The sequence below is a fragment of the Mustela nivalis genome (assembly GCF_964662115.1).
Source record: "Mustela nivalis genome assembly, chromosome: 2".
Classification (NCBI taxonomy): domain Eukaryota; kingdom Metazoa; phylum Chordata; class Mammalia; order Carnivora; family Mustelidae; genus Mustela; species Mustela nivalis.
Window position 1 is genome coordinate 159,712,198 of NC_139021.1, and position 23,429 is coordinate 159,735,626.

Here is a 23,429-nt window from a genome sequence, read left to right on the forward strand (position 1 = left end):
AACCCATGAATCTTTGTGAGCCAGACCCGCATTCTAACGGATGTCCAAGGCTGCAACCCATTCCCAGATAGAGTCTGCTTGACTAGTTTTGGTAGAGAGCTTGCTTTAGTCTCTTTTATTCTGAGTCATTCTCCTCCTTTTCAGCGTTCACTTGTGTCTCTTAGAAATGCACACGCACTTGATGACAAACAGGTAAATGTGACAAGTCCCAAACATCTGGACGAAAACCCAACCTGTAGGCAGTCCTCTGTGAGGGTTGTCAATAAGAAGCCAAATATCTGGCAATTTAGAGACATCTGCATAATTGATCAGATTTCTTAGTTCTTATCCAGGCATTGACACTCATTTTCATTTCACTGGAGTTGCATTTCATGGGGAAACACCTGTTTGCAGAGGAAAATAGTCTAGGTGACAAAGTGTCGTGGTTAGAAAGCGTCTTTGATGCATTTGGGTCTGGTTTCTGGCTTACAAGGATACGGGTCTGGTCTTGAGAGGCAGGTGGAGAGTTGGTGTTTAGAGAATTTGGTATTTGAACAAGCATAGCTGGTGGGCGCTCTCCCTGGAAAGCTGGTTGGGAGGGCAGATCACTTTGTTCAGATGAGGGTAAGCTGTCCGGTAGGCCTGGCTTCCCTAATGGAATCCACAGGGTTATCTTAAAGGAGAGTGTTTGGTTCTTAGGAGGCATGGTCTTTTATTCATTTATACTTTCATCTGTCCATTCAGAAAACCTTTGCTGAGCACCTGCTATTTGCCAGGCTGTTCACACAAACCTATGTAACCCAGATAATATAGGAAAGTGGGCTCTGGGAGCGATGGCTGGAGTTCAAGTCCACTTCCCTACTGACTGGCCATGTGGTTTTAGGTAAATCTCCTCTCCTCTCTGGACCCCGGTTTCTTCACGCATCTAACATGGGGCCCACCATACAGCTCTCTCGTAGGTTCTTGGGAGGGTTACCTGAGTTAATCTGCACACCTCGGCATTGCACCCAGCACCTAGCAAGTGTTCAATACATGTGAGTTGTTATTATGGCGGTCATAGTCACCAAATGGTCTTGCTCCATGTCTACATCAACGTGTGTGACTTCTGGCTTGTGTGTGCAGTAACAGTGACCTCTTTTAAATAAATAAGCTTGAGCTGAAAGGATATTCTGTGAACAGAAATGTGTATCGTGAATGCCAGTGAGAATTACAGTCCACTACGATCCCGGCTGGATTTAGGAAAGGGCCTGTTCTATGTGTGTGCAGGGAAAAAAGCCCACGCTGAGTCAGTTATCTGACCACTGAACAGAATTAGTCAGGTAATTGCCCCCTTTGTCCTCGTTGGTTGAGATCCCAGCCTCTATGGTTGTCCGTGTGTGTGCGTACATGTGTGTGTGTATAAACTTCCTATGCCTGCACACTCCTACTAGCCTACTAGTGGTTGAGGAGTTGAAGGTTGGCATTTTCTGGGCTTCATGACATTTTCATGGGTTGTGGTGCTTTGCATTTTGTCATTTTTTTTTAAAGATAAAGTGAAACAGTCATGAAAAAAAATCCTTATTTTATGGGTTTGAAGGGTTCCTCTGATTCTTAAATGCCATAGAGGGAAGAAAAGGAAGGTAAACAGAAAGAGGAAGGGAAGAGAGGAGAAAAAGTAAAGGTAAGATAAAGGATAAAGAGAGAGGAGAGGGGAAGTAAGCCAATATTTGACAAGTACAAACCAACCTGCTACTCTTGGCCCACATCTCTGTATGTTTCAGGGAAGCATGGGAGGTTGATAATCACTGCAGTTATTTTCACTGTTAAGAGCTAGAAGATTTTAAGGAGCAAATTCAGGAGAAAAATTTTACTTTGGGCTTAACGTATTAAGCGTAATAGCTCACAGTAACTGGACAAGTACAAATTCTACTTACTCTGCACATAACAGGAGCAAAGATGAAAACCAAAGTTTTCCAAACTCACGATGATGTGCTCTGGTTCCCCATCTTTACGGGAAGGTCCATGGACTGAGCCCAGCACTCAGTCCCATTCTTGCCTATAGCTCTCCCTGCCCCTTTGGCCTGGGTAGGTAGCCAAGTTCAGCTCAATGGACTTTCGTAAGATCCACACCCAAATGCCTTCAGATTCACTGATCTGATTCCTTTCTTACCCCTTCCTTATTTCCCAACTTGACCCCTTGATTTCATTGTCCCTTATTTATACCTAGTGCCTGACCAACGTTCTTCTTTTTTAAATTAGAAAGGAAATCTTTTAAATGAGCTAAATTTGGATCCTGAGAACTCAATTATCTTGGGATTTTTTGTCATAACTGTACAATTTTTAAGGGCCACCATTTTCCTTTCTGCCTATTTGTCCTCACAGGGCCGGATGCAACCTTGGTCTGGAGATGGGCAGTGGTGAAATCTATCATGTCCCAGCTCCTGCCCCTGTCCAAACGGACCAGAGGACCAAGGAGGGAAGTAGCCCTCTCTCCATGCTACCTGACTGCAGTTTTTGCACTTCTCTGCTTAAACCACACACATACCTTTACTCATCTTAGGGTTTTATGTATATTAGCACACATGTGGATGTGCTTGTACACATGCATAGGCAAATCTTATGGCTCCTTTACTTGGTAAGCCCTTATATTCATAATAATAGTAGCTAACAAGTGCTTTCTATAGCAGAAATCATTATAAGCATGTCGCATGTATTAATTGATTTAAGCCTCGTAAACAACCCCATAGGGCTTTATAGGATTGTTTGTAGGTGAAGTAACTGGAATACAGTGACGTTAAATAACTTACTCAGGTTACAGGCTAAGCAGCAGAACTAGGATTTGAACCCAGGCAATACTGGTTCTAAAACCCATGTGCTTGGGACGCCTGGGTGGCTCAGTTGGCTAAAACCCATGTGCTCCTCCAGCACTCCCTGTTTCCTATTACTTTTCCATCAGAGAAAGGGCAGGTATCTACAGTCTCTTGTGGGGCTCTGTATATCTTACAGCCTCATGCCCTTCTCTTGACAAGCTCAGAACAGAGATCCCACACCCTGGTAGGAAGTCACATCTTTGAGGTGTTGCCTTACTCTCCTGTGCTGTGGGTGTGGCCCTGTGAGTGCAGGGGATGCTGGGCAGGAAGAAGGTGCTGATGGCCAGAGTCACGGAGACTAGTGAACTGGGGAGCTAGAGTTCATGCTGGACTTGGGTTCACGTTCATTGGAATCGGGGAGTTTACTCCCATCCATCCTCCTCTTGTCGAATCAGGGACCCAGACTTTCAGTAGGCACTGAGTCCAGCTTCGGGCTTTGACCCTTCAGGCAGATGTAGGCAAGGTGGTACCAGGACCTGTGTCAGAAGTGTTCATGGATCAGGGGCAGCTGGCTTCCAACAGGACAGAACTGTGCATTTGGTCCTCGAGAAGAGATTCCCCCCATCTCTAGAATCTTCCTTCTGGAAAGCAGCAGGGCAAACGACTAAGCTGGAGCAAGGTAAAAAAGCTAAAGGATGGGCCCTCTCACCCACCTCCCACAACCACACTGAGAAAGCAATTACCGAATCCTACACCACCACCCAGATCCAACATCATTACTCAACCCACATCACCAAGGAGACACCCATTAACCTAATCTCTGAGACATACATTACAAAAAAAAAAAAAAAAAAAAAAAAAGATGCTGATATGATCAACGAACACAATAATTCAAAGCAGAAACCTAGACATTGCTGCTAAACAATACCCACATTCCTCCAGCTCAGTGTTACACAAAGTGCCGTCACCTCAATACAATATCACAAAACACCAAGTAACAAACCTTAAGCCAGCTGCAGGAATGCATCGGGGCACAATGCACTACAGCGTACACCCAACACAATTCAAACTCTCCATCCCACAGGCACACCCATACACAAAGGCTGAAATCGTGTGGCTGCCAGAGCAACAGCAAAGGCTGGTCACGCATGCGCAGAGCTGGAGCCGGTGCCGGGCCGTAGAGCCCCCAGCCCCTCTGCACGCCCAGCAGAAAATGGTCAGGGCCACGGCCTCCCCGAGCGCAGTGCCCAGCCAATCCCCAGGCACAGCGCAGCCTGCCAGAAAGCAGCAGCGCCATCCCGTCTCTCCAGCAGGTGGATGTGTCCAGACCATCACCTTCAATAAGGCCTCTGGGCTCTGGTTGCTAGTAAGAGAATAAACTGTCCCCTGAGCCTGCTTCCTGAGACAGGACAAATCAGCTCTATCCTGGCTGGGGTTTAATAAGACTTTGCTGTTACTGAAAATGACAGAGCTCCAGGGATGGAGGGAGAGGTGGGGGGGGGGGGCCCGGAGCGGGGGCTCACCAAGCTGGGTGCAGGAATTCCCCTTCCTCCACCAAGCCCTGCCTTCGGTGGCCATTCCAGAGCTGAGGCCGTCTTGCTGGGTGTTCACTGAGTATCGATTCAGTCTGCAAGCAATTTTAATATTTCTTCAGGGACTTTCCAGCAACAGCACAAGTCATTAATTCACCCTCCCAAATTGCTTATTCAATAGCAGGAACATGGCTCCTGAATAAAGTCCCAGAATTTATGTGACTCGCACGAGTCAGGAGGTCAAACAACTGTTATGGAGCGAAGTTAAAAATCCAAATAAAATATTGACACTTTTTTGGGGAGGGGGAGGGGGGGAAGTAAAGGTATTTAAAATAGGTTTTTGTTGCAATGCCCCCAGGATAAAGAATGGAAGGAGACTGAAGACAAGTTGAAGTTTATAAAATCAATGGAATTTATTGCACATCTACTTGGCATTTAATAATTCTCTCATTTCCACATCCCCCCCACCACGTCCTAGCCATAGACAAAAAGATACACAGGTGTACAAGTGCACATCTATGCACATCAATACAGATGCATGGACCAATATAAAAACACAGTTGTGATGTGAGAATCCTAGATGCTCTGGAAAGGGACTGGTGCAGAATGTGACTGTGGCTTACATATTTGACAGAAATAGGCATAACTGGGGCATAAATTCATGAAGTAGGTTTTGACAAATATATCTAGTATTATAAATTGTGGATCAATGCATCAGAGCCGACATGAATATAAAGATACACTAAGCAGGGTAGTAGTTTCTAGAAACATAGAAACACTTTGGTGTGTGGTACCATTACACACTCACATACTTGATTCGGAAACTAAATAAGTAGATAAATAGATACAGAGAATTTGGAAATCTACACCCAAAACCTCCCAATGCATATAAATACTGAAACCATAGCCACTTAACTTAAAATTGTGGATCGTTTGTAACACAGATGCACTGCTCATCAAACACAGGGGAGAGGCTAAGCATGTTCAGAATCGCTCCTATACGCAGTTTCTGTCCATTGTCTACGCATACATTTGCTCAGGTGTCCAGAACATAGATGGGAAAAGACGAGGCCCAAATAGTTAACAAACACAGATAACTATTAATAAAGAAATTTCCAGAAGAGGTCATATTGTTCAGTCTAAAGACATTGGAGTCCCAGGCCTGCACCCAGAGTCTGGCTCCGGTGTTATTAAGCACTTGACCTTAGGCAAATTGCTCAGCCACTCTTGTCTCCTTGGTATCATAGAGAACATGCCTATTTAACAGAGTTGTAGCTAGGATTTAAATGAGCAGATGCATTTGTTACAGTGGCTGTCAGTGAATATGAAATAAGTTCTAGTTACTTCTTTTACTACTATTATGTGCAGCTCTTCTATCGGGCCAGCCTCTCCTAGATTCTACCATCTGTTCTGGGTATGAGCTGTTCCACCCAGTGGTTAGCTGCATGGGTTCTGAAGCCAGGTTCCCCGGTTTAAATCCTGGTTCTGCTGCCTAACAGCTGTGTGCCCTTGGGTCAGTTACTTAACCTCTCTGAGTCTCGGTTTCCATACCTGTGCAATAGGGATAATAATCTTGCTAAGAAGTTGTGAGAAATAAATTAATTCATGTAAAGTGCTTAGCACAGGGCCGGGTACACAGTGAGTGTCTATTAGTACACTTCATTCCCAAAGATGTTATCCTTATCATTATTAATAATAACCTTCATTTGTTATTCAGCAAATAGTTTTTCAGCGCTAACATTCTGCCAGGCACCGTTGCTAGGTGCTGGAAATACATTAGTGAGAGAAATGGGTGTGATATCTGCCCATGTAGAGCTCAGGGTCTAGGGGAGGACTCAGTGTGAATTCAGTAAGCAAGGAGACAAGCTTTCAGCTCTGTGCTAGACCCTGAGGGCAAGAGGGGTGCGGAGAGAAATAGATTGGAAAGCCAGGGCGGAGCCAGATTGGGAAAGATTTTGAAGGCCAGGCTGAGGAATTTTGAATTGATTCTGTTGGTAATAGAAAGCAATTGTAGGGTTTAGCCACGTCACATTCTTTCTGGAGACAGACCGATGGATTGTTTTCGAATACTGGAGTCACTGGGCCAGAGGTGGGAGGGGCAAGAGGCAAGGAGGTCAGGCCCCACCTCTGCTGCTGCTCAGGGCACTTCCTCTAGGCTTCCTTTTGCTTGCCTAGGGAGGAGGGCTTGCATGGGGGGGTGGGACACGGAGCATGGGCAGGGAGGACTTGGTCCCAGCAGGGAGGCTACACGGCACCCCTTTCACCATCACATCCGGCCAATCTTCTAGCCTCTGGACTTCCCAAGCAGGACCGTGGGGTGAACAGCTGGTGGACCCCAGTTCTAGCCCGGAAGCCCTGACAGATGAGGGCAGGGCTCGTGGTGAAAGGAGCTAGTCTGGTCACGCTCTGGGCTTGGCATGCACTGCAGACTGGTTTCCAAATGGTTAGTTAAACACATTGCCCCTTAATTTTTAAACCTATGCATATCTTGAAGTTAAATCAATCCATATGCTTACCATTCATCATATAAACCATCACTATTGCCCCCTTGGGCCAGCCCCATGGCCCATCTAGCCTGGTAAATTGTATCTGGCCTGGGCTCCCGGGGACACGTGGTGGAAGGATTATCGCCTGTAGTGCCAATCTTAGAAGGGTAAGTTGATGCAGGATATCTAAAGAAATACTATTGAAGGTGATAGCCAAGGAACCCAGTGGGAATCTAATATCTGGCAATGTACAAAAACCTATTTTGAAATTATTTTTATTTTTAACCTCTAGTTTAGTTTCCACGGAGGAACTGTGAGAGCTTCTTGAATTTTGGTTCCTGGGTCAGTGGGAGTCAGGATCAGCAGATGGAGAGAAATGTCGATGGACAGATAGGAGTAAGGAAACTTTGAGCCTTCTAAGACTTTCTCTCAACCCTCTCAAGACTCCCCTATATTACCACAAGTGTGGTTTCTTCACCCCCTGGCTTAAGCCGGTCTTCTCAAATATTATAGGATTTAAGAATAATCTGGGCAATTTGCTTAAATACAGAGTCTGGGCCTTAACACCATCAGACATTTTAATCAGGAGGGCTAAAGTGCCCCCCAGGGGATTCCAACGCAGGTGGTTCAAGGACAGTGGTTTGAGGAAGCTCTTGTACAAGCTTTTCATCTCTTGGAGCTCAGTCATGCCTTCTGAGAGGCAACAAAGGAGGCAGAAGCTCTTGGCGCATTTGCGGGAGGGGGTGGGCCGGGGGGCGCTAAGCTCGGAAGCCCAGCATTCCAGCTCTACCATGCTCTAGCCAGAATGGGAGTTCCTGCCGGAAGCTTCCCATCTGCGGCCATGTTCATGCACAGACCCTGCCTGACCTGTGGGTGGTTGTCCACGCTGAAACCTGCAGGGGTCTGAGTGGGCATGGGCGAGCCACTCTGACCTGCACAGACTGCTGAGCAGGAGCCTGGGAAGATGACTTTGCACCAAGCACTTCCGGGCTGCAGTGAGGAGAGCAGGTTGGACAGATACTGTTCTGTCTGCGAGGGGGCGGTCCTGAATGTGAGGGCTTTGATTCCTGGGATGTACGGAGGGGAAATCCTTGTTCCTCAAAGTTCTCAGGAGGATGAGGAGGCAGGAACCATTTTTTTTTTTTTTAAGATTTTATTTATTTATTTGTCAGAGAGAGTGAGCACAGGCAGACAGAGTGGCAGGCAGGGGCAGAGGGAGAAGCAGGCTCCCCGCGGAGCAGGGAGCCTGATGTGGGACTTGATCCCAGGATGCTGGGATCATGAGGCAGGAACCATTTTTAGGGGAGGTGAAATTCTCCTGAATAATCTATGACAGTTCACTTGAAGTTCTGCCATGAAAAGTCTCCATCCAGCTGTTTGCGCTGTTCCAACGTGACTCAGGGCTCAGCCCGGGGACATGTAGCCTGCAGAGGCAGTTCTCAAAGGCCTGTGTTGAAACAGTTATGTGCAAAATGTCCTTTGCTGAAGCAAATATCCTTTGTCCTCTGGAATGATCCAGCCTCTAATGCCCAGGAAGCCCGAGGGTGCAGAAGGAGGCCCTGCCCACCACTCCCCTGGCTTGGTGGGCTGTGGGGCCAGCCAGGCTGAGACATTGTTGGCCCCTGGAGTTCCCTTGATTTACCAAATCAGGACAGACTTTCCCCCTGCGAGGAATGAAATATTTTCTGCAAAAACTCTGAAGTGGGCAGTCTACCCTAGGACAGTTTGAATTGATTTATACATGTACATGGCACGTGTATACAGACACCTGAATTCTTGCCCTAAAGACCCTTTCAGCAAACCAGTAACACGGCCAAGCCTGGGACCAACCTGCCGTTCTGCTAAGAAGTAATTTCATTGCGGGGAAAGCCGTCTGCTCCAGGCAGCCAGACAGGATTTTATGGGGACGTGTTTAGAGATCCCATGTAGATATCACGTTGTCAGCGGCTGGTTCCTACAGGTGTTATTACTCCCATTTTAGAGAAGGGAATACTAACTCTCAGGGAGCTCCCTACCCTTTGTTTCTCAGAACACAATGGAAGAGGCTGGAAATAGAATCCAGGAGTTTGGATTCTGGGCTACAGGGCATTTTTTTTCTGGAGGTAGGCTAGCGTGGTGGTTACAGGTGTGGACCTTGCATTTAGTTTCCTTGAGTTCAAACCCCAGACTTGGCCATTTATTAAATGGGTGACGTTGGGCAAATTGCAACATGCCGTATCTCCAAAATGGGTTGTTGTGAGGATTAAGTAAACTGTTAGGGACACGTAGAGCATTGCCTAACGCATAGTAAATACTCAGTAGACAATGGATTTTATTCCTGGGGCTCCTGTTAAGGAAGCATTGCTCCTAGAAATCCTGACCAGCCTCGCCCTGGCTATGCTGTCACCTAACTCTCTCCAAGGTGAGCTGTCTGAGGTCACCTCAATGCTAATAGGACCTCTCCTCGTCTCCACCTCAGGGGGAGTTTTTGCACACCATTTATTATCATATAATACAATGCAATATAATATCATACATAACATAACATAATATGATGGGTAGGTTAACTTGGAAACCCTGAGGCGGACCGTGGATGGATGGATAGATGAATAGATACATTTGTACTAAGTATACATACATTATATCATTCTATTGATTTGTAAAAAGTTCCTGGTCTGCCTGGCTGTAATGAGATTTTTGAACTTTGCGTGGCGATCAATGAGTGGAATATTATTGGCCTGGAGAATTGATATACCTGCTCTCAGTGGCTTGTTCTGCTCCTAGGCTGCCCCGGCCCCCCAGGTGTACGATTCCAGCAGACACTTAACCTTTTTTACAGTGTCATCAGGCTAAAAGGAATCTAATAGTGACACAGGACTTGTGCTCAGCACTCTGCCACTATTGCTTTCCTGTCACAAATAATTTATAGCCTTCTATTTCCATCCCCGAGCCTGCACCCCAGCCCTGCCTCCTGCTTTCCCCCAGCTCCCAGGAATCAATAACCTCACAGAGCCACAGTGGGACTATGGGGTGCAGAGAGACAGACAGACCCAGAGAAGGGAGACCCACAGATGGGCAGAGAGAGCCACGGGGCAGAGAGACGGAGAATGACACACAGAGGAAGGAAGGAGAGGAGGAAGAGGAAGTGAGAGGAGTAGGAGAACCAGAAGAGGAGGAAGGATTTCCTTGTCGCTTTCTTAGAATGTTGAGAGCTCCTCAGTTTCTCTATGAGTTTAGCAAACTGTTAATAGGAGACTCATTACCTGCTTTCATTCTAACTCACAGAGCTGATTAAACTGTTTTGATCTCCAGCTTGGTGGGAGGTGGAGGCCTCCTGGGAATTTAACCAAGGAAAGAGTGACTTCATCTGCCTTGTCATTTATCCTTGGAAGCACAGTCACGGCCGCCTGGCATCTACTGGGCCCCGAAGAAGCTGGGGCTCATGCTGTCTGTGGATCCCTCCCAGGGATCCTGGGCGGAGGGCCCTAGTCTGTCTCACTGCGTGTCTCTCTGATGCGCCTCTTTGCGGTCAGGCTACGACACCTGCTGCTTTTGCTTCTTGTCTTCTCGATGCTTTGTCGGGGGCCCCCATAGTGGCGGCACTGACCGGGCTGGACCATGTCGGCCTTCGAGGCCTCCTGCCTGCACCTGGCTCAGTCCCTAAATAGAAGGCAGCTGGCCCTGATGGCCACCCACAGGAACATGGCTACTCCTAGACATTGTTTTTATTATTAGCACTAGCATTTACTGAGCCAAGCATCATACTAACCATCTGACATGCATTATCTTATTTAAACCTCACAACAATCCTGGGAGGTGGACAAGTATTATTATCCTTTTTTATAGGTGAGGGAGTAAGAAACTGTCAGAGGTCTCATTAGAGAAAGTCCCCTGAGCTGGGACTCAGACTCAGGCAGACTGAGCCCAGAGCCCACCCCCTTCATCCCTTTACCCTAGTGACACCCTTTCGAAGCTCCTCAAGTGCCTCCTGCTGAGCTCAGGCCAAGCCGGGAAAGGTTGGAGAGGAAGGGCCCATCCTTGTGAAGGAGAACATGCTGGAAAAAGAAGTAGGGAGCAGGGGTCCTGACAGGGCCGTTTTCCCGTGGCAGTAAGAAATGGCACTTGCTAGCTGCCTAGTAGAGACATGGGCTCCCGGACTCCCCACTGATGCCCCCAAAGATCTTTACCTGCACACTTGACTTGAGGGCCAGACCCGCCTGGGGCCGTGGAGGACATGCATGTGTCTGGCTGTCTTGCAGTGCCAAGAATGAAAAAGATGGGGAAAGAATGAGGAGAAAGTAGTATCAGACAGTCACCCACAGAAGTCCTATACTTTATCTTTTTAAGCTCTGGTGATAATCCCTGGCTTTGTCAGTCATGTACAGGATTCCAGGTCAGCAGTCAATAACCACCAGGTATCCACGATTCCAGTTCTTAAATTTCCCCAGATCAGCTCTGGATTCTAGCAAGTGTCCACTTCCTGGGGGGGCATGGATGGACACCAAGAAGACGAGTAACTCACGCAGGCGCCCTGCCCAGCTCCTCTCCCAGGATCCCCAAGCCACTGTCAGGAAGTAGTGATTTTCCATCACTTGCTACCTCAACTAAATCTACACCAGTGCCCCAGGGGTCAGAGGTTCTTGGTAACAAAGATAGAAACTCCGCAAGGCCATCCAGTTATCTGAGTCAACCAGCCCCAGCCCTGGGGTTTCCTTAGTCCAGAGCTCACCAACCTGCAGTCCAGAGCCCCCACACAGTAGGCCCAGTGAGATCCCAGAAGCTTTTGCTGCAATGAATTCAGAGTGGCTGCTTTGAGCTGCACAGCCCCCTTCTAGACTTTTCCTATAGACTATTCTCAATGGGCTTCAGCTCCTGTCTGATCTTTCCCATTGTGATTATGCTCCAAACCTTCCCCCAGCTCTAGGGAGATGAACTTGCCTTTTGCTGTGCTGAGAGAGAGGAGCTGTAAAAGCTCCTTTTCAGAGCTCTTAGCCACCTCAAAATGCACCATCTCTCGCCAGCTCTTCCTGCTGCCTCTCCTTGCTCTGCCTTGTTCTCCCAGTCATCTGCATTCTGCCGGGCAACTTCAGGCTCTCCCCCTAGTTCTCCCTCCTCAGCCTGCCAACGTATCCAGGTCCTTCCTACCTTAAAAGGCCTTCCCTCCCCCTCAGCTGCCAGTTCCATCCACTGGTTTCCACAGTTCCTCTCCTTTCCTTTCCTACAGACTTCTGAAGGCACTCGTGTCTACTTTCACTGCCTCCCTCTCCTCCTGTTCACTCCCTAACCTCTTTCTGTCCTGTCCCAGTTGCTTTAATGAGACCGCCGTCCCCCAGATTCTCAAATCTGTGCCTCTTATTCCCAGTACCCTCTAGTCTTTACATTGTCATTGATGCTGGGAATTATACTCTCCTTTTGGAAACGTTCTTCACCAATGAGTTAGGTGAAATGGCCCCATCGTGATCCTGCCATTTCCAATGTGACCAATTCTGAGCCCTCCGCGAGGTCAGGTTTTTTTCCTCAGCCTGTGAAGGTGGGTGCCCTCCAGACACCCGCTCCTTAGGTCCCTTGTCTCTATCAATACCCTTTTCCTTGACAGTCTAAGATCTGTGTCTGCTGTGTCAGCTGGACACTCCCTTACCACCCCAGACACTGCAAGCCCAAGACAAACCGGCTACCTCCTTCCCCATCCTCTCCTGACAGCGGCACAAAGCACCAGCCTGCCTTGTCCCCAGAACTGAGGGTCTTAGGGCCGTGGTTGACTCCAGCCAGTTGCTAAATCCTGGTCATTCTGCTTTCACAGTGTCTTGCAGACTCTTTCCTTTCCTTCCTGAGACCTTGTGCTTGTGTGCTGCCTTACCCGGATCTCTAATTTTGAGATCACTCCCGGCTTGAGACTCACTCTAACCCTGGCTGCTGCATGTTGACAGAAGTGTGACAAAGTCACGGAGAGCACCCATTTTAGGGACGGAGTTCTACCTCCGCCCTCACCAACAGTGTGGTCTTGACTGAGCCACTTAACCTCTGTCAGCTTTGGTTTTCAACCTGCAAAATGAGAATAGTATCTACTCGGGAGGTTGTTGGGAGAAGGAACCGTCGTATGTATAAGTGATATAAATTGCATATAATTAGGGCACCTACTAGATGATGAACAGATGGAAAATCACTTTTACCATCATTACTTCCAAATTTTCAGCCTTGTTTCCTCTTTCTCCTTTACGTACCTCCACTGCTCCTGGCTGGCCAGTCTGGGCTTTAACCCCTAAAACCAGCTTGGCTTCCATGCCTTTCTCCTCCCTTCCTCCAGCACCTGCTTATAATGCTCCCACCCTACCCTGCCACAGCCGCTTTGCTCATCTTAGAACCGTAATGTTTTTCACTGGGAAGCAGCCCTTCAAGATCCTGTAGTCCCATCTTTTTACTTTACAGCTGAAGAAACAGAGGCCCCGAGAGACCGATTGGTGAGCCCCAGAGCTCTTGTGGCTGTTGAGAGGCAGTCAGAAGCAGGACTCAGGGCCCCTGCCAGACCACCTGCTGCCCCTTCCACTTCTCTCCCTGCCCTCGGTCGCTTCCTCCGATCAGCCCTGCCTTCCCCTGAAGGTCTACGTGAAGATCTACTTCCTCAGGGACTTCTTTCCCAGTCCCCCACCTGCAAGGGGCTGCGATCCTCCTCCTCCTCCTTCTAACATTTATTTCCAGGCCCCTTGGGGCTCCTGAGCTTTCTCTGGATGTGTGTCCTCGCTCCATCCAGCTTTACCTCTAGCACAGTGAGGCAGGAGCCTTATCTCTGTTCCCGTGAGCGCTCACTTAAACCAGAGCGGGGTCTGCTCACGGCTTCTGACTCACCTGGCTGGTTTGGGTGAACTTGGCCCCCACACTTCTGTGTAGGGAGGGGCAATGCCATGGGAGAAGCTGCTTTCAAGGGTACCTATTTGGACTAGTGGGCGAAGGGGAGCATTCCTTGGTCTTGGCATTGGTCTTGTGCATCACTGAGCCGTGGGCTCCTCAGATCACTGACAAGCAGGCTCATCCCAGCCCTGGGGTGTTTGATCCCACCCCCGGCCCCCGCCAGAGCATACAGGGTGGGTGTCAGATTTTTCAACTAGGCTAGTAAAGACACTGTGATCCAAGTAAGACCCCAGAAAAGCAAATCATTGGGCCAGCGAGCTGGGCAGTGCATGGACACAGGAAGAAGCTTTTCAGGCCCTGGTATTTGGTGAAGGGACCGTGAGCTATGCTGGAATTCCAGGCACAAAAAGAGCCACCTGTGACCCAGCCCTTTCCTGGTTATTTTTTTTAGTTCAAGACGTAGGGAAATCTTACTCTGTCCCCCAACTCTGAAGGACTGTGGTACAGTCCCAATAGGAAAGCCAGCTCCAAAATGATCTCCAGACCCAGGGAGTCCTGTTCAGAGGAGCTTTGCATGTGGTCGAGGAGGGAAGGGAGGGCAACAAGCCACCAGGGCCATCCCCACCCCCAGAAAAGGGAAGGATGCTGTGCTCCACTCACTCTGCTGCCCCAGTCCTTGCCACCGAAAATCAAGCTGCGGCTCAGACAATGCACACCGCAGGAGAGCATGCAGACCGCCTCTGTCCAGCTGCACTAGGCTGGTTCTGCAGAGCCCTGGGGCTGGAGGGGGGTGGTGTTGACGGCTTATGCCTCGAAGCAGTCAGCGAGGGGAGCACACGGAACCCTAGGGATGAGGAAGGAGCTGGGAAGCTTGGGAGAGGCCCTGTGCAGGGCTGGGCTGGAGCTGGTGCTGGCAGGAGTAGGCATGTGATGTGTGATGCTGTTTTGATGCTGTTGCAGGATCATCAGGACCAAAGTTCAGCAACCTTTCCACCCAACACCGGATGGGGCTGGGACAGGAGTGACTGCCCCCGGCCACACCATTGGTAAGAGGCCTTAAGGAAGGGAGGAGGCAGGGGCCCCACCTAGGAGAGCCAGATACTCTCCCCTGCCGCAGAACGGTCCACCTGCCCATCTACCTGAGGTCCCAGGCCCTCTTTCCCAGCCCACACTCTTCTTGAGCTCCTAGAGGTCAGGATCTCCCCAGAAGACTCACTCACCAGAACCGTTCTCTGCCTTCTGCCCACATCTCCTTGCGGCTCCTTTTCTGTCTCTGTCTCTGTCTAAATCAAGATTTTCCTTTAGCTTTTTAAAAAAATATTTATTTATTTGACAGAGAGAGACACAGCGAGAAAGGGAACACAAGCAGGGGGAACGGGAGAGGGAGAAGCAGGCTTCCCGCTGAGCAGGGAGCCTCATGAGGGTCTCCATCCCAGGACCCCGGGATCATGACCCGAGCCGAAGGCAGACACTTACCCTGAGCTACGCAGGTGTCCCCATCCTTTAGCTTTTCCTCTCCCCCTTCCACCTCCTCCCTCATCTTTTGTTTTTATCTGATTCTGTCTCCACTTGCTTCTTTCTCTCCTATCTCCCTTCTTACCGCATGTAATTTTTCAAATTCTTCTTCTCTTCTCCCCTCCTCTGCTTTATCTCTTTTCCCTCCTCTCTCTACCTTTCCCTTTCTCTGCATGTGTGGCTCTGGATCTGTTCCCCCCTCTCTGCCCTGCTCCTCATGGCCTCTGTCCTCTTAACCCGTCTCTTCTTGATCTGTCTCTCTCCCCTCCTGTCTGTACTCTGCTGCTTCAGCCTCCTTCTGTACTGATCCTTGCTCATGGCCTCTCAGAGACATGACCCAGGCCCACCGCAACCCCAGCTAATGTCCCCTGCCATATAGTCTTCCCTTTGACCCAAGGGCCCTTGATGGGGCTGTAGCCATAGATGTGGCCTGGGGCATAAGGGACTGAAATGTGGTTCTACTTCTCCCGCTGCCCCTCTTGGCAGCTGTCCCCTTCTGTCTGGACCAGCAGGAAGTAAAGTGGCTGGTCCAAGCCCTCCTGAAGTTGGCAGGAGCCGTAGTTTCCGAGGCCATGTTACAGTGTGTGCCGGGAAGCAGGGCCGGGCCAGGCTGTACCCGAGTTGATCACTGTACAGTGAGTGTTTTCACTAACCTGTGCCCTGAGGGAGAAATGAGGAGCTTCTCAAGTGATTTCAAGTCCAGAAGCAACTGGTAGAGAGGAGCCACAGCCTCCTGGGCAATTATCACGCCCATTCTTGTATCTCCTAGAGGGTCAGAGACAGAGCCTAGAAAGCCGCTGCCTCTGAAACAAAGTTGGTAAAGGCCGGCCCAGGAGCCTAGAGACCGTGAGCTGGGGTATGTTTAGCAGGGTCAGGCCGGTCCCAGGGGTGACTGGCTGTGCAGGGAGGCCTGCTAGGAGCTGCGCTTTCTGCAGAAACACCGAGTCACTCTTGGGATTGAGTCAGGGTTAGTGTTTCCCTCCACCCTCAGGAAGTGAGTTGAAGGGCCCAGAGGAGTCTCTGGGGTGAAGACCTGGGGCTGTAGAGCCCTGCGCTCCCCGTAAACCTCAGAGGACAAAGGGGACTATGAGCTCCCCGTCCCTCTTACTGCCTCTGCCCCTCTCTGCCCCCAGCCCTGGGGTTTCAGTCTGCGATCACAGCTGTTATCCTGATGGCCTTTCCTCCTTACTCTCATCCAGTTCCCAGTACGGCTTCCCCTCCTGTTTCCAGCGCCTCCAATGATCCAGTGGGATCCTACTCCATCAATGGGATCCTGGGGATCCCTCGCTCCAATGGTGAGAAGAGGAAACGTGATGAAGGTAGGGAGGAGGGAAGAGGCTTGGCTTCCCTGTGCATGCTTTGTCCTTGGACTCGGAGCTCCGGTTTCGGCCCGGCCTCGCAGCTGCTCTGCTGTGAGATCAGTTTTAGTAGCAAAGCCCAGGTCCCCCCACTGCCCTGCTGGCTCCTGGAGAGGGAGGCAGGCTGCTGGCCATCAGCTTCACCATCTGCTCTGCAGCCTCAGCGGCCTCCTCTTCCGCTGGGACTGCCCCTAACATCCCAGCGGGGTGCAAGGGTGAGAGCATGAGCCCTGTATCTTCGGAGTGTCAGGAAGTTGGGAGACAGCTGATCTCTGACCCAAGGATTAAAGACCAATCTGCCTTTGTTCTGACCTGATCCCAACCCATCAGAAGATGGGGGCATGACATCACATGCAGCTGACCCAGGTGTCCTTTCTCTGTGACACATGGATTCTGCACCCCACCCCGCCCCCACCAAAACCACTCAGGGAGCTGGACATGGGCCTTCTGTACCCCATCCTATGGGAGGAGACACCACTCAGGCTCTTGTCTGCCCCCTTCCCCCACCTCTCCGTTCCAGGTAATGCTTCAAGGTGCGACCAAGACCCATTGGGCAGGGAGTTCAGGAGAGGGAGAAATGAAGAGGAGGAAGAGGGGAAAGGACTCGAAGAGGGAGTGCTGGCCAGGAGCTTGGGAGAAGGTGTTTTACAAATGTTGAGATATGAGGAGTCCCTTGGTGACCATCTGATTCTCTTCCGATGAGAGGAGGGTCCAGGGCACAGGGCCCACAAGCCCAGGCCGGTGGAGACACCAGTGTCTGGAGCCTGCTTCCTGTCCTGGTCTCATGGTCCCTGCTGGGGAAGCAGCAACCTTCTGGTCTAGGGAGGGTGTATGATTTTAAGGGGACCTCCCATGAAATAGAATCCTCCAGAGATGAACATAAAGGGGCACTGCATATCCCGTTAGCCGGGGCAGTCCCAATTTATGCTTTTTGTCTCTGCATCTTGGTCCATTGGCATCTCTTTTTTCTCTAAAAAATGTCCTGTTTGGACAATAAATCACATGGCCATCCCAAGCATAGACAAGCCTTTGATTGGGGAAGCGTTCAAGGGTAAGGAATGGAGAAAAGGGACAAAAGTGAGATTCCCTGGGCCCAGGCTGAGGGCAAAGAGAGTGTGAAAGCCCCAGCCTCCAGCAGAAGGGACGGAGCATGGGAGAGGCCTGGGTCTGGCAAGACAGTGATGACCTGGTGCTGGCCTCCTTCCAGAAGCCCTAATGGCCTCGTTTCACAGGGAAACAGCTTGTCTGGCTCTATTTCTCCTTCTTCCAAAATATCGAAACCCATTTGGCTGCCACGGCCTTTGCCACTCACTAAATTTCATTGTGGTTGTTTTGGCGGCAGCCCCTGATGGGCAGGGAGAGGCTTCCGGAAAGGCGCTAGGTCCCAGTCCTCCCTGGGGGCTTCCCACACTCCAGCCTTAGCCAGGCACCCTGGCACCCTGAGTGGTTTGGAAGATTCTTCCCCAGACCCCAAGGGTTCCCCCTTTCACCACCAGCCCCTGCATTTTTTAGAGTGCGAGATGTCCACCAGGCGGGGCCGGGGGAAGCCCTAGGACCCCACTCCCCTGTGTACTGTTCCTTTGTGTCTGTGTTTGGGGCCAAACATGCGCTGTTTCCTGGGCTCCTGTGGTTCTCCTGAGAGGAGGCCAGTGCAGGAGGCTGTAGCCATCCAGGGTTGGGCCCAGCCGCCCCAGAACAGAGCGCTCTCCTCCCTGCAACTGACCACCTTCATTGTTTCAAGTCAATTCAATTCAGTGAACCTTTCTTGTGCATCAGCGGCAAGAAAGGCTTGGTGCTGGAGGACCCCAAAGCAGAACAAGATATGATTCTTGTCCTTAAGGAGCTTACAGTCTAGTGGGGCATGTAAATCATGTGAGCCCAGAGAGCAGAAAGGCCCATCAGATAGCTGCGTTGTGATGGAGGTCTGGGCCCAGGCCATGGGAACCCAGAGTCAGGAGGGAGTAGCCTGGTGGGAAACGGCTACATTTCAAGGAGGGGCTTGAATGATGGGTCAGAGGCATGTTTGGAGACAATGGCAGTGTGAAATTCTGTCTGGTAGACTGTGCCTTGTGACCAGAAGGGGCTGTGGTGGGAAGACTCACGTGTGCTCTAGCAGGGCTGAAGGGGTGAGAGAGAAAGGCTGGGAGGGAAGGCTAAGGCTAAGTGCATGGGTTAGGGCCACAGGAGATCAGCTCGAGACCGGACCATGTCCTTTGTTCTGCAGACATGAGTAGCCACTGTAAGTGTCTGAGCAGGAAGGGAGAAGAGCAGTGCTAGGTTTGGGAAGGCCATCCTCCGGGCAGGGTGACTGTGATGGCAGCGGGGAGATAGCTCAGGAAGCAGTTGGCATCTTCTAGGTGAGGGCTAATGGGAGCTCTCGGTTTCCCCTATGGCTTAAACACCTACCTCCTGGGCCCAGCCAGGGGACAAGGAGGATCCCAGGCCCTACTTCTTTTGGGGTGCGGGGGGATGGTTCTCTTGCCTTGACTCCCGCTTCCTCTGACCAACCCCAGCACAGGTGGAGCCGCCATTTCCCTGGTAGAGGGCAGCACCTGTGAGGGAAGCCCGTTCTCCCTGACCTGCCCCCGTGCCCACCCCGGGCCGCTGCACACAGTTGACCTGTCGGTGGGATCCAGGTAGAAGGGAGAGGAAAGGAGAGAGCAAAGGCAGACCTTTTGCAGCTCTGCCCCCTCCCCCATCCTGGGTGCCTCCAAGCAGCCAGGCCCAGTTTGCATTAGGGAGCAGCTCAGATGATTAAGAATAGGAGAGATAATTATGTGTCAAGATGATGTAGCCCAAGTGTGCGGTCAGGCCAAGGTAGCACAGCAGCTGGCAGGCCGGTGGCAGGAGGCGGCCTCAGGCACGGGCTGCAGACACCCAGGTGTGTCCTTCAGCCACCAGGCGTGCGGCACAGGCTACAAGGAAACTGACCGGGGTTGGGGGTGGGGTGGGGTAGTGCCCTGCAGGGCACTGGTATGGGAGTGGGGATGCATGCCAAGGGACTAGACCTCCAGGGAGCAGAGGGGCCCATCTCCCTCCAGGAGGACCCCGCCGCCCCTCCCTAGGCCCATGCACTGTGGCATATCTCTAGAAGTGCCGTACCCCGAGGGCAAGCCGTGAGCCTCTCTGTCCTCAAGGAAGCTGCTTGGGCTCCTGCCTCTGGGTACAGTTGGGCCTATTCTTCAGCTCTAACAATGTCACGGTGGTGGGCATTAGCGAGGACAATCTCTGCAGCATGTGCTGGCATTATTGGAGACAATCTCAGCGGTAGTTATTGGTGTTCACAGTGATAATACCCAGAGCATTATTGGCATTGGCACTTGGAATACGGACGGCGTTATTAGTATCTGCAACAATCATATCTGTGGAGATATTAGTAAAGGGCCGATCAGCTGTGACTCCGGGGAAAGGGGAACTGACAGTGTCTGTGAGCCTGCCTGAGATGCCTTCTCATGCCATTGGAGGTATGGGAAAATCCCTGGACTTTCCTTTAAGACATGTGCTAGTCAAGAAGCTTTGACACTGTCCACCTACCTGAGTCCAGGATCTCCCAGAATGAGACAGGGAGATGGACCAAGGATAGACGAGGAAGCTATGTCACAAAGCATCCAGAAGCCAGGCTCTCCATCAGTCGGAGAAGGTAGATCCCCAGTTAATGCCCTGCTAAGATCCTTACCTCGTTTTGGCTACGATTTCAGTTGAGTATATTAGAGTCCCTTGAAGGGACACTGCTTCCCTGAATACTGTATGCCCTGGTTTATGTGGCTGGGAGATAGAGACTCTTGTATTTTTTCAGGCTGGAAAACCAGAATCCTTTGCCTTCACCTAGTTGCTTTCGGCCATAGCCTAAAGCACTGCTGTCCATGCATGTTGTTGGCGCACGGAGCAATTACATAACTTGTCCAAAAATCCAAATGAAGTCATAAGGTTTAAGACTGGTTATCCGTGTGAAGGAAGGCTTGTTGGTATCACCCTTTGATGTGTGGGCTTGCTGGGGGCCGTGATTTTGCATTCCATTAATTAGGTGCACAATGAGTTGTGCAGTTAAGAGGTGCCCAACCCCGTGCAGGGGTGTATTTGCAGACTGGGCGGGTTGCAAGGAAATGGCTCAGTCCTGTCACATATAGCCATAACTGGAAAAAAGAGCCTTAATTCCTGAGTTAGGTGTTGCTCAGGTTAGACGTGGAGCAAACGAGGGGATTTGGCGGTGGCAATGAGCAGCACCTTCCCGGTCCAGGAGCTTTGGCTTCGGGCAAGAAGAGGCTGCAGGACCCCAGCCCAGCAAGGAGGAGGACGAGGGTGCCAGGTGGAGGCAAGCAGGCTGTCCCTGGAGTGGCGTGGCTGGGCGGTGTGGCTCAGTGGGGAAAGGCGTGGGCCCCTGGAGTGAGGCCACCCCCGGGTTGGAATCCCAGTGGCTCAGGCAGATTGCTTACCCTTGATCAGCTCAGTCTTCTCTGTACAATGGAGATGGCATCACATTCACTTCAGGGGGACTGTGGAGAGGACCACACAGAAGCACGGATACAGTGTTGAGCCAACTCCATCTTGGAAGGCAGGTCGTCGAGGGTCTGCGGGAGAGGACCTTTTCGGCAGGTTTATACTTTGAAGGAAAGTGAAGTCATGTCAGAATAAAATCTATTTGGGCCCATGTTCCCTAATCTTGGTGCAGGAACCTGACACTGGGACAAGCTTACAGGGATGGGGCCAGGGAGTGGAGGAAAGATGTCCAGCCACCCGTGTGTGATCGGGAGGACCTTTGTCCATCTCTGCATGGTCATTTGCTGTGTGGTTATCTGGGTGGGCCACGTGTTCTCTCTTAATGTCCAAAGGCATTTTAGATGCGCATAATTAAATCTAGGCCCCCTTCTTTTCTAACATGGAAGCATCCCTCCCTCTCTCCATTGCTGTGCATTTCTGCTCTCACATGTAAGTGTATTTATTTAGCTAGGGAAATGTGTGCGTGTTGTTTTATGGACACCATGTAATTTTTTACGTGGCTTATGCAAATATGGGTAAATGTGCGTTTTCCACCATTCTGAGATCTTTGGGTGAAAAGGGGCGTGGAATGCCTGTATGGGGTGGGTGTGCAGTCTTCTGGGTAGTGTATATACTTGAAGAGACCGCCAGGTGTGAGCAGGTGCGTGTCTGCCAGCACTAGTGAGCAGAGAGAGCTCTAGGCCAGGCCTGAGCCTTTTAAGGCTCCGAGGTCCAAGTCCACAGGTGTATAGAGTGTCACCCAAAAGGCCCCGTAGGCACCACCTTGCATTCTGGAGGCAAAAGGGTGGGCTGTCCTGAGCCTGCCTCCTGGTTTGCCTGGGGCCCAAGGCTGGGGAGACTGAGGCTGGGAACCCTTACACCCTCAGGCTGTGTGGGAGTTATCACTCAGAAACCTCACAGCCCTTGCAGGAGGAGCCTGGTCTCCCAATCTCCGGGTCTTGTCCCCAGTCTTCTACCTGCCTGTCTTTCGGGATCTCTCAGTGTCTGTCTGTCTCTTATTTGCTCTAGTCGAGGTATACACTGATCCTGCCCACATTAGAGGAGGTGGAGGTTTGCATCTGGTCTGGACTTTAAGAGGTATGGGGGACAGAGGGAACATGGCATGGGGGTCAGGGGACAGAGCTGGGGGGTGGCGGTTAGAGATAATTCAGAGGGTGGGCTCCTAAGAGCCAGGGAGCAGAAATGAGGAGGTGGGTCAGGCTTCCACTGGGAAACCAAGAGGCTAACAGAGTCTCAGGGCTCGGATCACTTCGGCCACGGGCCACTGCCGGGTTTGGGGGCTGAGGCCCCAGCAGCCTGGAGGGTCAGACACTCCGTGGATGGGGGGCACTTTTTCCAGCCCTTGGAAAAACAAAGAACAGATCGGGTAGTAAAACAAAAGCAAAGGAGACCTGGAAGCACCTGACAGCCCTAATTCATCACGGCCCAAGTTTTTTCCTGTGTTCCCATTATATTTGTTTGTAAAAGTGGAAATCAATTTTGAAGGTAATTTTCTGGAAAGAATGGAAGGGAGGTGGGAGGGCCGGATAAGGCAGAGATGGTAAAAGGAAAAATTTAGGCCAGGCACAGCCCAGGGGCAGCTCTTGGCAAGGTGAAAGAAAATTGCATATTCAATCTCCATCCATGAATCTCCCTCACTGCTGCCCGCCTCCTGCTTGAAAACAATGAAGGCTTTTTCCCAACGCTGGGCAGGGCCTCGGTATCAGCCTCACTTTAACTTCAGGGTCATTAATTCCCTGATTATTGAAGGAGAAGAGAGGGTTGCAGCATCGTCAATTTCGAAGGCACCCCCCCCCCAGGACTCCTCCCCCCATGTGATCGGGCCCTGGCTGGGCTGGGGTGGGGGGCAGCCGGGGTGAGGTGAGGTGTTGTTTCCAAAGAGCAAAGGGGTGGGGAGGGAGGAAATGGGGAGCCAAGCGGACTGGGGGGAAGGCAGGCAGGAGGAGGGTGGAGGAAGGCAGTCATTACTGCATACCTCTGTTGTGTTGTTATTGCAAATTAAAAGTAGCATGTTCCACTCCACAGCTATCTTTGGGGAGGGAGGGGCACCAAGGGAGGTGGGGGATCTTATCATTGCTTCTTCAGCAGACCAGCCGTGGTGTCACCGTGTGAGGTGACATTTGAATTTACAATTCCGCTGAGAAAAGCCATTAATTCACAAATTAACATTTCTCCCTCTCCCTCTCTCTTTAACACTCTCTCCCTCTCTCACATGGATGTGCAAGCAATTGAAAAGACAAAGGAAATAGCCTTAAGGAAGAGACTTTACTGCTAGTCTGTCTGTGCTGAGATGGCTCCCCCTGCTTCCAGATAGATAAACCAATTACCTGAGCCGCCCTGCTCCTGGCCGCCCGCGCTCTCTCGCCTCCTTTTGTAGGCGGCCGTGGTGGCCGGACTACACTCAGGGTAGCTCATTAATGTAAAGCAGGCGTGCCCTGGTCACCAGTC

General features: G+C 50.9%; 1 protein-coding gene across 10 annotated transcripts in view; it reads left to right on the top strand.

Annotated features, from left to right (window-relative positions):
• The window catches only part of PAX2 (paired box 2), an 89,185-nt gene that overhangs the window by 27,544 nt on the left and 38,212 nt on the right, over nucleotides 1–23,429 (top strand). For 6 of the 10 annotated variants that reach the window (XM_082722420.1, XM_082722426.1, XM_082722419.1 and 3 more), the window contains exons 5-7: nucleotides 14,572–14,657; nucleotides 16,326–16,445; nucleotides 21,990–22,058. In XM_082722420.1, coding sequence (XP_082578546.1) covers nucleotides 14,572–14,657; nucleotides 16,326–16,445; nucleotides 21,990–22,058 — 275 coding nt within the window. The remainder of the gene's footprint in view (nucleotides 1–14,571; nucleotides 14,658–16,325; nucleotides 16,446–21,989; nucleotides 22,059–23,429) is intronic. The other 4 variants (XM_082722424.1, XM_082722425.1, XM_082722427.1 and 1 more) reach the window with 1 other exon arrangement.